This window comes from Bidens hawaiensis, unplaced genomic scaffold (assembly GCF_021521415.1).
Source record: "Bidens hawaiensis isolate Kalapana, Puna unplaced genomic scaffold, B.hawaiensis_p1.1 tig00010730_1, whole genome shotgun sequence".
Classification (NCBI taxonomy): domain Eukaryota; kingdom Viridiplantae; phylum Streptophyta; class Magnoliopsida; order Asterales; family Asteraceae; genus Bidens; species Bidens hawaiensis.
The window spans coordinates 453,716-466,063 of record NW_027491820.1 but is presented as its reverse complement, the minus strand read 5'-3'; the positions used below and the strand labels follow the sequence as shown (position 1 = coordinate 466,063).

Genomic DNA, 12,348 nt, shown 5'->3' with positions numbered 1-12,348 from the left:
AGGCTACGGGCCTTTTTATTTTGACTCGGCCGAGGTATTCAAATCCTCGGAGACGGCCGTGATGCACATGAGTACACTGTTATACTTTTATTTAACAAAATAGGTAAAATCAAAGAAAGAGTGAGGAGGGAGAAATAAACCATATTTTTCTTCTTCAGTTTCGCCATTTTCATTGACACTATGTAATATGTGCATAATTGTGGCTCTGAACATAATTGTGGCTCTGAACATAATTGTGGTATTGAGATGATGATATTTCATATTCAGTAAAGATGACCACAAACATGTTAATTGCTAAGAAGCGATGATAATTTGAGATTTTCAAATCACCGAGCAGCTAGTATAAAGCCATCCGATTTATCATTTGAGCATCATTTAATGCGTATTTAATGTTTCCTTTGTGCATGAATTTCCAGAAAATTGGAGCAAGGGGACGCCGTAACATGGGGTAAGTATCACAAAGTAACTACATGATCATTTGAATTGCTCATTTGCTTACATCTTGTGATAAATTTTGTGACATGTCAGAACAAAGACGCGCAGTCAGAGGGTTGATATGCTACTTCACCACATGCTGAGCTCAGAGCTGCATCATTCCGATTCTGACTCTCCATCATGAAGACATACATAAATCTCCCAGGTAGTGTGTAATACTGAATTATTTTAAAACCAGTCAGGCGGGCTAAATTGGGTGTCAAACGGGTCAAATTGATAAGTGAGATAAAGGCCAAAGTACACATGTATCGTTTTAATACACAAGAGAGTTTTATTTGAAACAATAGAGTTTCTCTGATCATATATAATGCATTGGTTATCTAAACAAAATGTGTTCACATTTCAATCAAAACCGACCCATTTTGGCCCACACCAAAAATGCTCCTGTACGAGCCAACAGATGGAGAAAACACGACTTTGTTTATTACATTTGACAGTGATGATGATGATATGCCCGCTAATTATCTTTGTAACATTGCATGCAGGTCGAGATCACAAACAGGTGTAAAGAGTAGCAATGCAGATAATATTCCCTATTTTTTTTGTATTTGAGACAAATTTCATGTTAATATACACATTCCACTAGTGATTAAGTGAATTGCAGATGTGTGACCGAACAGACAGTTCATTCTGGTTTTGTTGCTGATAGTGTGTTTACTTTTCTGTTTATGCTAAGCAGACCGCCTCGCATTTTGAAACTTTCTGTAGATAGCAACTGTGCACACATTTGCGGATATTCTACCTAATAAATTTTCCCTTTCCTGCTACGTTATTTTAACGGGACTTAAGTTTAGGAGTGCAAGCAGTTTTGTTCCTGCGTTTTTTTAATGGAAAGAAATGGAAAGGAAAACTTTTAATTTCCCTCCTAATTTTCCTTCTAAAATGAACGGTTTTGAATGGACAGATTGTAAAATCACTACTAATTTCCTTTAGAATTCTTTAATTTCTTTTCTTTTTTTTTTTTGTCAACTCTGGAATACGAAGTTAAATGATATATTTTTCTTCTTTCTCTCCTTAATTTACTCTCTTCTTTTCTTTATTTTATTAATCTCGGGAACATAGCGTAAGGGTTTCCCGAAGAATCCTTCTACACATGAAATTGAAAGAAACTTAAAAGACATGTTATTTGTTCTACTTTTCTATTTTTCTTTCTTTACAAAATTTTAAGGAATGGATAAAAGATTGCAATACGCTCAATATTTCATGTATTAACCTAGAATACTAACAAAGTTGGTGGTAAAGGATGGAAATTGAAACAAGATAAAGGAAAATTGGATTTTAATAATTCAAACTATCGGCTATTGGTCAATAATAATCTCAACTAACAAAATAACTAGTGACAATCTCAACTTTTAGTTTTGTTACCCATAACAATCCTACTTTAACAAATAGTTAACTCCATTAACTTTTGATGATGTGTCGTATGATGTGACGATTAGGTGGCCATGATTTGGATTTTTTGATAATATGACGTGTGATGTGGCATTGAAATATATAATTTTATTAAATCAATTATATTTAATATACTTTTGTTTATATTTATATAATTTATATTAAATGACGGTGGTCGAACCACCCTCTCCCCTGCACATCACGTTTTTCTGGTACCAAATTTCCGGCCATCTTAGTTTTCCGGCGACCATGCAATCGACCGCAAATCATCACGAAAACCTGTCATGTTTACTCGAAGTAATAAACGCAGAATCTTGCGTTCTAAATGACGCGGTTACGACCTGTCAGGCTTTCTGATTGGAATTCAAATCGTCACCTTTGCCCTCTCAAAATCGGCCACTTATGTCATCCGAGTCCGCCGCCGCCGCAAGCTTTCCGGCGACGCTTCGCCTGTATCAAAGTGGGCACTATTCATGGTAACTATTATATCAATCGAATCGCCTCTTCTTTCCGATTAGAAGCCCTATGTTTTTATTTACAAACTACAACGATGAAGAACGAATTTTAAACATGAAACTGAGTCAGGTTTTAGGGCTTGGCTGAGTATCGATATATTCTTTGGTGGTGTCCTGTTAAGGGAGACGATGATAGGACACAGGGACTATTTTTATAAATAAAATATATGTAATCTTATTAATTATATTAATAATTTACATGTAATCTTATTAATTATTTAAATATTTTATGTGGGTCTCAACTAAATTGTTTTGTATTTTTTTACTTTGTTAACCGAGGGTATTTGGGTAATTTCATAATAACTTAAAGAATATAACTAACGGAGTTAATGATTTGTTAAACTAGGATTGCTAACGGTAACAAAACTGAAAGTTGGGATTGTCACTGGTTAGATTATTAGTTGGGATTATTATTGGTCAATAGTTGATAGTTTGAATTATTAAAATCCAATTTTCCCAAAATAAAAAAGAAAACGTAAAGGATATATTGTGTGTTTTTAACCATCAAGGATGTAAATTGGAAGTAGTGCCCGCGTAAAAGACAAATTCTGTAATTGCCTTAAAAGAAATGAAAAAAAATAGAAAAAGAAAATCGGTTGGTTGGTAGTAATTTACTCGTAACTCTCGAACCATCCCATATATATGTGTGGTATATTCATTTGGATATTCGATGATGATATTTAACATGTATTTAAAGTTTACCTCTAGTAATTTGACGTTGTTGGTCACAAGATGATACAACAAAGGATCCAGAATATTATATTTGTTCAAGCTAGTGTCGGTCGGTGCTGTAATCAAGAATTATATATATTTATTTGTTAGTGTCGGTGATTTAATGACGGGAGAGTCTCCACCAAGAACATATATTGGTTCATGTGTCGGTGGTGCTATAAGTACGGGTGTCTCCACCAACATTAATGCCACCGGTTGTATGAGGCAACTCCCGATTGGTTAAGATGGCAGTACTTATGTTCATGGCTCAGGTGTCAGAGCTATTGTTATCACACGGCTCCACGGATGGCATAACCTAAAACATTTCAAGTAAGACCATCCGCATTATAAGGACGTTATAGGGGCGGGTAAATGTCCAACCCACCCACCCATCCACCACGGATATTAGAGATTTGAAGTGGCAATATAATAACGTCATATGTGATTTGAAGTGGTAATATTACACTAACTAATTAAGAGGCTAAACGGCATCCCGTATGGGTAATGAGTAATGACTAATGATTTACCTTACAAACCTTTCGTCCGGTGGTACAATGTGAAGTTTGATTACTATAAAAGTGGCTACCATCCCACACCAACAAATCTAATCTACGTTACCCTAGCCTTAAATCACATTCAAACAATCATTTGAATGTAGATTGAAACAGGCGTTTGGTCGTTTTAACAGCTAATCAGCTATGGCGTAAGGCCTATGATCAAACAGTCGTCCAAGGACGTTTGAACAGCCACTTGATTATTAAAATCCGGCATGGTTGATTTCGATAACTATTTGTCAGCACTTATGTTGATACAAACATGTTAATTTTATAACAAAAGGTCTTCACATTCGCATAAGCAACTTGGAAGTTTCATACATTTCTTGAAGGAAACATCGAGACTTGCTTCAAAGTAAAATGAGAGAGAGGGTAAAACTATAAACACGAGATTCTTCAAGTTTGCATATTTTCAGAAAATACCAACTGATCAGAGTTTTAGTTGATTGTTAAGCAATGGGTGACATTGTCACGGACCAGTCCGTTAAATTTTGGATTTAGTTATCGTTCCGGTTAGTGGATATCATGGATCAAAGAGATTTGTACTCAATATCTTGTGTTTCTGGTTTCCCTTCAATCCCATTGGTGATTTGAAACAAATCCTCGTGTTTTCCCTTGGTGACTAAGGGAAATGATATTAGGGTATAAATCAATCGAAAGGAGGTGGTGTAAGCAGGCCAGACAAATTTCTACTACATATAAAAATTAATTAAAAACACCAGTAAGCAACCACTATAATTTTAAGAAAGCTGATATCAACCCATTGTCTGACCCTTGTTGGAAACGGCCGTCTGTTGGTAGGTGAGGTCGGCCCTATATATTTAACGGTTGTTATAAGTGTTCAACCGGTCATTTGAAAGAGGTGTGGGATTAGCGCATGCAGAAAGAATAAATCATGGTAAGTAATCTTAATTTCTTTCACTTTGGTAGGGTTCTTGATAATCTTTAGTGAATTATGGTGTAAGAAATCTGAATTTCTTTCTAGGTTTGACAACAAGTTAAAAATGTGTTACTCTGAATAAATGTGTTCCTTTTTATTTTAATTATTCTAATGGTAAGAATGTATAAGATACACAGTTGAAACTAACCCAAATATAAAACATAACATTTAGAACCATGTTAGGTTAGAAACTTAGAAATGGAAATACAGGCTGAACCTAATTGAGGTTTTAGGTATTAATGGACACATATTGATTAATGGAAGGCTAGCTAACACCATGTAGTTAACCCATATAATGGGGCCAATTGTATTTTGGTAGCCCATATTACATATAAAAAAAATAAAATTATGGGGTTACTTGATCCCGGTGGCTTCTATCTAGCTTCGCACCTCCACTAAGTTAAGTTCACCATTTACGAGAACCGAATGCATGCCAAAATGTGTCCATCGTTAAGAGTTCGCTTGTAGACGATTTTGACTAGCTAACAAACTTGCTTGTTAATTTCTTAAGTAGGGTAATGTGATGAATATGTGGGGTGGGTTTTAGGGGGGGTTGAGCTCATTAAGATTATAACATGGTAATGAATATGACATGATTGTGATCATGACATGATCAATAGGGTTGTAACTATCACATTATTATGATTTTGATAGGATAGAAATAGGATGCCCGGCCATCTGATTATGACATGATTATCGTTAAGACAAATATTAATGTATAATTATGATAATGTTTCGTCACATGTAAAGAGCGTGCATTAATAATAAAATAATTTAAAACATGTTCGGTGACCTAAGGATAACGTAGATACGAGGAATGACTCGCTAAATAATAGTTTACCCTGACAATAAATTTAACGATTAGGATTAATATACACACTTGTTATTCTTAAATTGGTCTTATGCTTTTCTTTTTTGGATATATCTAAAGTTTTATACCATTCACAAGATCACAAGGACACGGGTGCATTATATTATGGTAAAAAACAAATTTATGTTGCCCAGGAAGGGCAATGAACTCGAGACTCTGTATAACACGCTATGATGAAAAATAACCCATTTTAGTGCGCCCACGTTGATGAAATACCTTGAATCCGCCATTGTGCATGGGTACATGATAGCCCCACGAATGGCGCTACTTGTTGAAACAATACCCGACTAGAACATGGGCATGCACAAAATAGGACTGCTAGCCTGGTCAGAGAAGATAACACATGTGATAATAAGTATCGACAGTTTATGTAAATGCAGTAGTGAAAGCCAAAACTATCTGTTGGGGATTGTGTATAACACGCAATGATGGCAGTTGGGGTCGTCGTTTGATGCCCTGTGGTAGGTCGATGAGTCTTTTTCTGACTACCGTCTATTGAAGATATATCTACGACACTAGCTGATTGTTCACAAAGAAATAATCAAAACATATGCAACCATAAATATAAAGAATGAATGGTATGGCATGGCTACATAACATCTTTACGTGTACATATATATCATATATTATATATATAATTAAGGGAAAACATGGCTTACATAAAACCAACCAATATCATCATCCCTACAATCAACCAAAACCACAAAGCCCCCATATAACAAAATGAATTATTTAAATAAAAACCATAACTATCAATCTTTTTTCATCGTTGATTACAAAGATGCTTCAAGTTGTCCCTTTGCGACGCAATCGCCCCATGAGCTCTAGCTAACCTGCACGTATGTTGGGTTATAATCTCGTAAGTCGAAGCTCTCTTCCACGGCACTATCCCAAAATCATCGTTATATTCTTCCATTCCCTCCACAAAGAACTGCCATGCAAATGAGCCTCCACCCGCCCCCTTTTTCTTTGCAGATTCATAGATGACATCAAAAACCGTCTTGTAGAATCGGTCCCGTTGTTGAGGTTCAAAACCTTTGTTTAGATCTGATAAACCAAATTCTGTAAACATCACTGGTTTCTTCAACACTTGATCACCATCATCTATATGGGAACGCATCCATTTCGCCACAAACATTAGTTTTCCTTCAAGACTCTTCCTTTTAAACCTATAAAAATCAAAATATCACAGATTTTGATAATGTTATAGGAAAATATCATGCAAAACTAAAAATATCATATATGCTCTTACAAAGTAGTTGTAATATCAAACACACCCAATTCATTAAAAAATTTATTAAATGACCATTTTACCCATATTTTCTAAAACTTTAAAATTTCATACATCCCAACTTTAAATTCAATTATTTTTATTTGTCCTTTTTAGCTTAACTTTTCTTTACCTATATTAACTTGATTTGTTTTTACTCACCAAAAATTAATTTAATTCAAATATTATATTTAAGTATCTTGCTTTCACTTATAGCATGCATACATCATGATACATATAGAAGAACAAATACATAATTCGAGTTCAATTATTTGATTTGAACATACAAATTTGAGTGTTCGATTATATGCCGTTGGGAGAACAAAGGAGAAGGATGACGGCTCAGTTTGCTTGAGTATCATTGATGTCATTCAAAATCCAAATAAAAATAGGGTTTAAACAAATACGGAAAAGGGTAGAATGGTCATTAAGTAAAAATTCATTAAATTTGGGTATATATGATATTTTTAGTATATATGAAATTGATCCATGAAATACTAGGTAGAGCTTACCAATGGTCAGGATAAATATGAACAGATGCAAAGTCAACCGTTGCGGGTGCAGAGTTACGTATAAAATCAGATCCAAGATCAGCAGCCCAAAATTCTGGGTTGACTGTATCTTTCTTAGGACTATTAGGACCATAAAACCCTTCAAGACCAATGGTTAACATGTGTTTCCTATCAATTGACTTTACAAATGATGACATTTCTTCTATCCAGTCCTGCAATTACAAGTCTGCAAATTTTAATTACTGGAAAAACAGAAAACTCATAAGTAATAGAAGTTTATGAATTACTTGTAGGGTATCACCGGATGCATCGGTAATGCATCGAGGCTCGTTGATTAACTCCCACCCAAAAATGGTGGGATCATCACGGTACTCGACTCCAGTGATAGTGTTTTTCCTTGTTAAGATTGTCTGCAGCAAGCAAATTAAAACCAAATTATTAAAATGTAAAAATAATAATAATAATAAATAACAATAATAATATTAATGATAATAATGAGCGCCCGATTAGGGGAAAAGTACCTTGACATAATTTTTAAAATAAAGGCGAATTGATGGATCAAAGAAGAATGAGTCATTCGAGGCACTCAAACCGACACCTTCATCCCATGCCCATTTCACATACTGAGTTTTGCCACCGTACGCTTGGAGGTTATTAACCAAACTAAACAAAAGCCGAATTCCTACTTGTCTTGCTTCTGCAATCACATAATCTAATGCCTGCAAACATTTTATCCAATCAACAACTCCTTAATTTCATAATCAAATTGCATTAAAAATGTCAAATTTTGTAATTAAATTGTATCAAAGAGAAATTATAGACAGATTGTCTACATCACTACATACTAACAACTAGTCAACTACTATCTTTATAATCATATTGCATCAAGAATTAGACTGAAAACTAAACTTCACCAACAACAAGAATTAAAAAATAATAATCAAATCCCATCAAAATTAGCTCAACAATTTTACCAATAACGTTAATATAAGCAAAAAATAAAAATAAAATAATAATAATAATAATAATAATAATAATAAACAAACAAACAAATAAATAAATAAAAATTTACCTTGAAGACTCTCTCATCAAACTGTCCAGGGGCAATCTGAAGTGCATTATACTCACCATCATTAAAAGCCCAAGTTCTACACACAGTCAGACCCATTTTAGCTCCAGCTTGAAGCATTTCCCTGATCCTTGGCCTGCTATAATCAACAACAGCATGGTCCATAAACCAATATGAATTCCACCCATTGACATAAAACAGCTTCCCATCCACAACAAAATTAGTCCCATTCCTCTCCACAAAACTCATCTTGGGGTCATTTTTGTAATTTACACCCAAAAAATCCCCAAAAGACAGGTAAAGAAATACCAAAATAGAAGCAAATCCAAGCATTGGGAAAAGAAAACTATTGTTACCCATCATAGACTTAACCATGAATAACCAGATTTTGTGAAAAAGATCCGATCTTTATGAATCAAGAATGTTAACCCAGTTAGGGTTTTGGCTGGATCTTCAGGTTTTGTGAGTTTTAGCCAAAAAGATTGGAAACCCAGATGCAAAGCAAGGTATTTTATCAAACCCAGATCCCGTTTCAAAGATCTTGATGAAATGAAGCAAGAAACACAACCAAACTGTGCGAATGTGAAGTTAATAAATATAAAAAAATATATTGATTGCCAAAAGAAGGAAGAAAAACAGGGGAGGTGGGGTATGGGGAAAAGGGCAAATGGCATATGATACGAGAGAACACAGCTAACGTACTGCAGATTATTATTATTATATGTAAATAAAGAAGAAAATAAGATCAGCAAGAAAATGATTAATTAAAGGGGGTGGATGGGTGTGTGGTGGTCTGTTTTTAGGAGTGATTAGATCTGGACTGGGGTCTGTTTTATCCCCAAGAATTTTGGCCTTTTCTTCTATAATTTTGTGCCAATTCATTAAGAACAAACGGACAGTGAAGCTATGATTTTGATTTAGATGTTATGATTTCATATTAAACGATTGTATTTGGATTCATATGTTTTATTTTCTTTTTACTATTTGTGATAGGTATAAAAAGTATAGGTGAATCTAGTGCCTACTTATATAGGAAGTGTCCGATTATTAAGTTTAACTTCGTTTAGTTTTCGCATTCTAAAAAAGAGGAAAAATCAATATTGAGATTCGCTATTTTCTATCCGAAAAATATGTATTTTAGAAAACTTAAAAAAGAAATCTAATTTGAAAATGTAATTTAGGCTTTGAAAAGTTTTATCATCACGCTGACACCCCTACGTTTATCATCCCATGTCATGCTCATCATTACCCTAATGCTGACGTTGTCGTTATGGCTTTATGCGAGTGTGCTTTAATTATATAATCCAGTTCGACCGTTTTTTCGACATGCGCTAGGATATATACAATCTTTTATTTTACGATATACCAAAATATATAGTATTAAAGTGCTTCTTTTTAGGGAAGCATATTTCTTTGGGTCTTATTTTTATTGTACGTAGGTTTCTAAAATTTATTTTTGCCTATGTTATACTTTTGTATTAATTTTATTGTAGACAAAATCGTTAATATAATATAATATAATATGCACTAGTTTTTATTTTTGCTATTATATGTCTCTGAAAAATATATGAAAGTATTTTAAATCTAGGTAATGTTATAATATAAAGTGAGACAAAAATAAGAAGTGTGAGAAAGATTTGTGACAACACAAAAACTCCTTCAAAATAAATTCAATAATAATAATAAATCATAACTTAAAATATAAATAAAAAAACGAAAAAATTTAAAACGTTAAAATGTTTCCCCCATCATTCCCATTAAAAAAACTGACGAAAAGACACAATACCGAAATCAAAGACACAACGACGAAAATGAACAAAAGACACGATTATAACTAAAAAAAGACACAATAAATTGCAAAATATAACACAATGCCGAACAAAATATAATACAATATTGAGTAACTAGTTTTAGAACCCGTGTCACATGCGGGATAATTCAAATTATAAAATAATAAGTAAAATAAATAATTACATAGCGTATATGAAAAAAAAATGTATTACATCTATGCTTGTATCTATACAATGTGTACATAAATTGATTTTATTTATATCACAAAATGATTTTTTTTAATGAACTTAATAAAAAATGCCCATGCAAAAACATACCCGAGAATACTTCTTTCTATTGAAAAATTCATTCTCGATGTCATATATGTATGAAACAATTTTGGTTATTAACTAATTTCGAAAATTACACTTCTCATACAATAGTAGTTCTAACCATTCAGCCTAAATACAAAAGGAGTGTTACCTTTATTGATATATTTATCAATTTACCACCCATCAAAGGAAAGTAGAACATTAAATTGTAACAATGGATGTTTTTCAAGAACTATGTTTTTCTGAGCTACACCATGAAAAATATTTTGATAAGTTACAGAGGGCTTCTCGACTTTGTCATAATGACAACATAAAAAACAACATATTAACCCATTAAATTTTGTGAATATTTCGTTTCATATGAGCATAGTTTAGCATGTCATGCTTCCCATACGATGTTCTGATCACCATTGAAAGAAAAATTATTGTTGACATAAATATTTCAAATTTGATAAAAATTAAGCATTGATAGGCATATGGGTGGCATGTCTAAAGTGTTCGCAATGTTTTCTTAAATTTTTATAGTTGAGGGGAAAATAGTCAGTTTGTCAAATCCTGAACCTTTTGATTATTTCAAAAAATACCCTTAAAAATAAATTTAAAACCTGAATCATGTTTAAAATTTTAAGTTTCATACTTTTGACATTTTAAAGTCAACACTTTGAACCCATAACAAATTTGATGATAAATATATTTTACATTCTTAAACTTTTAAAAATACTCAAAATTTTCATTTTTGACCCTAACAAATTTTGACCAAAATGTAATTAACTTGTACCAAACAATCTATTTACCAACTTTTGACCCGTAAAATCAAATTTAAGTTCCACAAAAAAACCCGAAACAATTTTCATTTGAAAAACATGATTTGTTGTTGATTTTTGGAATTCACCAAGTATATAGTAAAACAATATGTTAATAATTATATTTATAAAAATATATAGATATTATATAAATATAGTGTAAAAAGAAGGTGAATAATTATTGATTTATTGCATATATTATGGTATATTAGTTTTGGAGGAAAAAATTATGAGAATTAACCAAAACATGACAAGTGTCCACATTTATTTTACTTTATTAGAATAGGTAGATATAACACAATGTAAAGAAAAAAAGACACAATCAATGACGAAAATAAACACAGAACATATTTATAAACAAAAAGACACAATGATGCTTTCACTCAACAATGATCTTTTTTTCAAGAACGAGAAAGACGGTGGAAACATTTTTGTGTTTTTGTTTTTTAGATTTTTTTATTAAATTTTGAGTTATAGTTTTATTTATTTATTTATATTTTTTTGAGGGGTTTTTTTTATGTGGCTACAAATCCTTCTCATCTTTCTTATTTTGTCCCCCTTTATAGAATAACTTGACCCTTTAAATCCGGTTTAAAAATAAATTTGAAGAAATGTATTTTGTATGGGTTTATGGTGGATTTCAATACAGTTAAGGAGATGTCAATGATGTTGAATTGTAAATCAGCTAAGCCACGTTTTATGCATTTTGGGCTTACCGGTTGGCGTGAATATGTGTTAAGTGCAAATTGGAAACTGATTTTGGACAAATGCGATACGAAGTTGTCTAAATGGAAGCTAAGGCGTTATCACTTGGAGGTCGACTTACACTAATAAATTCGGTATTGGGGAGTTTAGGGACGTATTATTTTTCATTGTTCAAAGCACCAAACAACGTGTTAAAGGAGGTTGAGGTTAAAAGAATAAGATTTCTTTGGGGGCAGGTATGAAAAAAAATGATAAGTTGGGTTGCGTGGCAAAAGATTGTGTTAACAAATAACGCTGGCGGTGGGAGGGGGTAGGTCGTAGGAGTTAGAGGTTTAAGGGCTACTAGCATAGCTCTACTCGCAAAATGGTGGTTTAATTAAAATTATGATGGGTATGCACTTTGTTGGTG

General features: G+C 32.9%; 1 protein-coding gene across 1 annotated transcript; it reads right to left on the bottom strand.

Moving 5' to 3' along the window:
* Positions 1 to 6,167: 6,167 nt before the first annotated feature.
* Positions 6,168 to 8,754, bottom strand: LOC143535981 (mannan endo-1,4-beta-mannosidase 2-like). The gene is made up of 5 exons (XM_077030080.1): positions 8,333 to 8,754; positions 7,782 to 7,979; positions 7,548 to 7,670; positions 7,261 to 7,472; positions 6,168 to 6,647 (listed from the first exon to the last, which is right to left on the bottom strand). The coding sequence occupies exons 1-5, from the start codon at positions 8,702 to 8,704 to the stop codon at positions 6,242 to 6,244; spliced, it is 1,311 nt and encodes a 436-aa protein (XP_076886195.1). The 5' UTR covers positions 8,705 to 8,754; the 3' UTR covers positions 6,168 to 6,241.
* Positions 8,755 to 12,348: the final 3,594 nt, after the last annotated feature.

What these genes read in the sequence shown, in the direction of transcription:
- LOC143535981 (XM_077030080.1), bottom strand. Translation starts at nt 8,704, where the DNA reads ATGGTTAAGTCTATGATGGGTAACAATAGTTTTCTTTTCCCAATGCTT. An exon ending in TTGATGAGAGAGTCTTCAAG is followed by an intron (nt 7,980 to 8,332) that starts GTAAATTTTTAT and finishes AAATGTTTGCAG; the next exon opens with GCATTAGATTATGTGATTGC. An exon ending in CATCCGGTGATACCCTACAA is followed by an intron (nt 7,473 to 7,547) that starts GTAATTCATAAA and finishes TTGTAATTGCAG; the next exon opens with GACTGGATAGAAGAAATGTC.